The sequence below is a fragment of the Trypanosoma grayi genome (genome assembly GCF_000691245.1).
Source record: "Trypanosoma grayi strain ANR4 Tgr_2345_V1, whole genome shotgun sequence".
Lineage (NCBI taxonomy): Eukaryota > Euglenozoa > Kinetoplastea > Trypanosomatida > Trypanosomatidae > Trypanosoma > Trypanosoma grayi.
Genome location: NW_008827963.1, coordinates 1 through 852, shown reverse-complemented (window position 1 = coordinate 852; position 852 = coordinate 1). Strand labels below are relative to the sequence as shown.

The window sequence follows — 852 nt, the reverse complement described above, 5'->3', positions numbered from 1 at the left end:
GATGTACCAGCTGAACGCTGTGCCCGGGCGCACCTTCGCCGCACTGCGGCTCGATCAGGGTGTGGCTGAATTGGATGATTTTGAAAATGAAGGTATTTCGCTGACTTCTTCCTCCAAAAGTGCTCTTTCGGGTGGTGGTGAGAGTCCTCTTTTCAGGATACTGACGGATCTGTTCGCACCTCTTCCTCTGCTTCAGAGGTGGAAGGTTGCACAAGTGATTGGTGAACGTTGGAAAGTACCGATGCCCTCGAAGAAACGAACTGATAAAGCTGAGATGTGTCAAGAGGTTGTTGGAGTTTTGGCAGCGAAGCTCGGTAATGTGATCGCCCGTAAGTCTGGGTTGTCCAATGCTGGCCGGGATGGTGGTATTGAATCTTTAACCCATTATTTACACTCGGGAAGGGGTTCTGATCACCCTAGAGTGTCTGTTCGCATGTCTTCTGTACTAAGTGCGGAGAGGCCAAGCGGTGTGTATGATTATATGGTATCTGGAGGAAGTTCCTTTAAAGAGAGCACAACTGTCGAGGTGTTTGCTCCACCGGGTTTGTTGAAGAAGTAAGGGGTGACACAGTGCTGTCGTGTTTCTCAGCGAGTGTGGAGTGCTTTGTGCGTTGGCTGACACATCTTTCAGAGGTAGCGGACGACTTCTCTGGATGTGTGTACCTGCCGTCTGTCGCATTGTGCTATTGAGGCAGCCGCACCTTTATATTCTCCCCCACTCCTGCTGTTTCCCAGTGCTTTTGTCAATTTTTTCTTTTCTCGATGAATATATAGAGCACCGTAGAATGAATTGGGTGAGCGTGGCCTACCTCAGTTTGCGGTGCGTCTATATATATATATATATATATATAT

At 48.5% G+C, this 852-nt stretch overlaps 1 protein-coding gene across 1 annotated transcript; it reads left to right on the top strand.

Moving 5' to 3' along the window:
* Position 1: 1 nt before the first annotated feature.
* On the top strand, positions 2–559 carry DQ04_23451000 (putative receptor-type adenylate cyclase GRESAG 4; the record flags this gene model as incomplete). The annotated part of the gene is made up of 1 exon (XM_009318165.1): positions 2–559. The coding sequence occupies one exon, from the start codon at positions 2–4 to the stop codon at positions 557–559; it is 558 nt and encodes a 185-aa protein (XP_009316440.1).
* Positions 560–852: the final 293 nt, after the last annotated feature.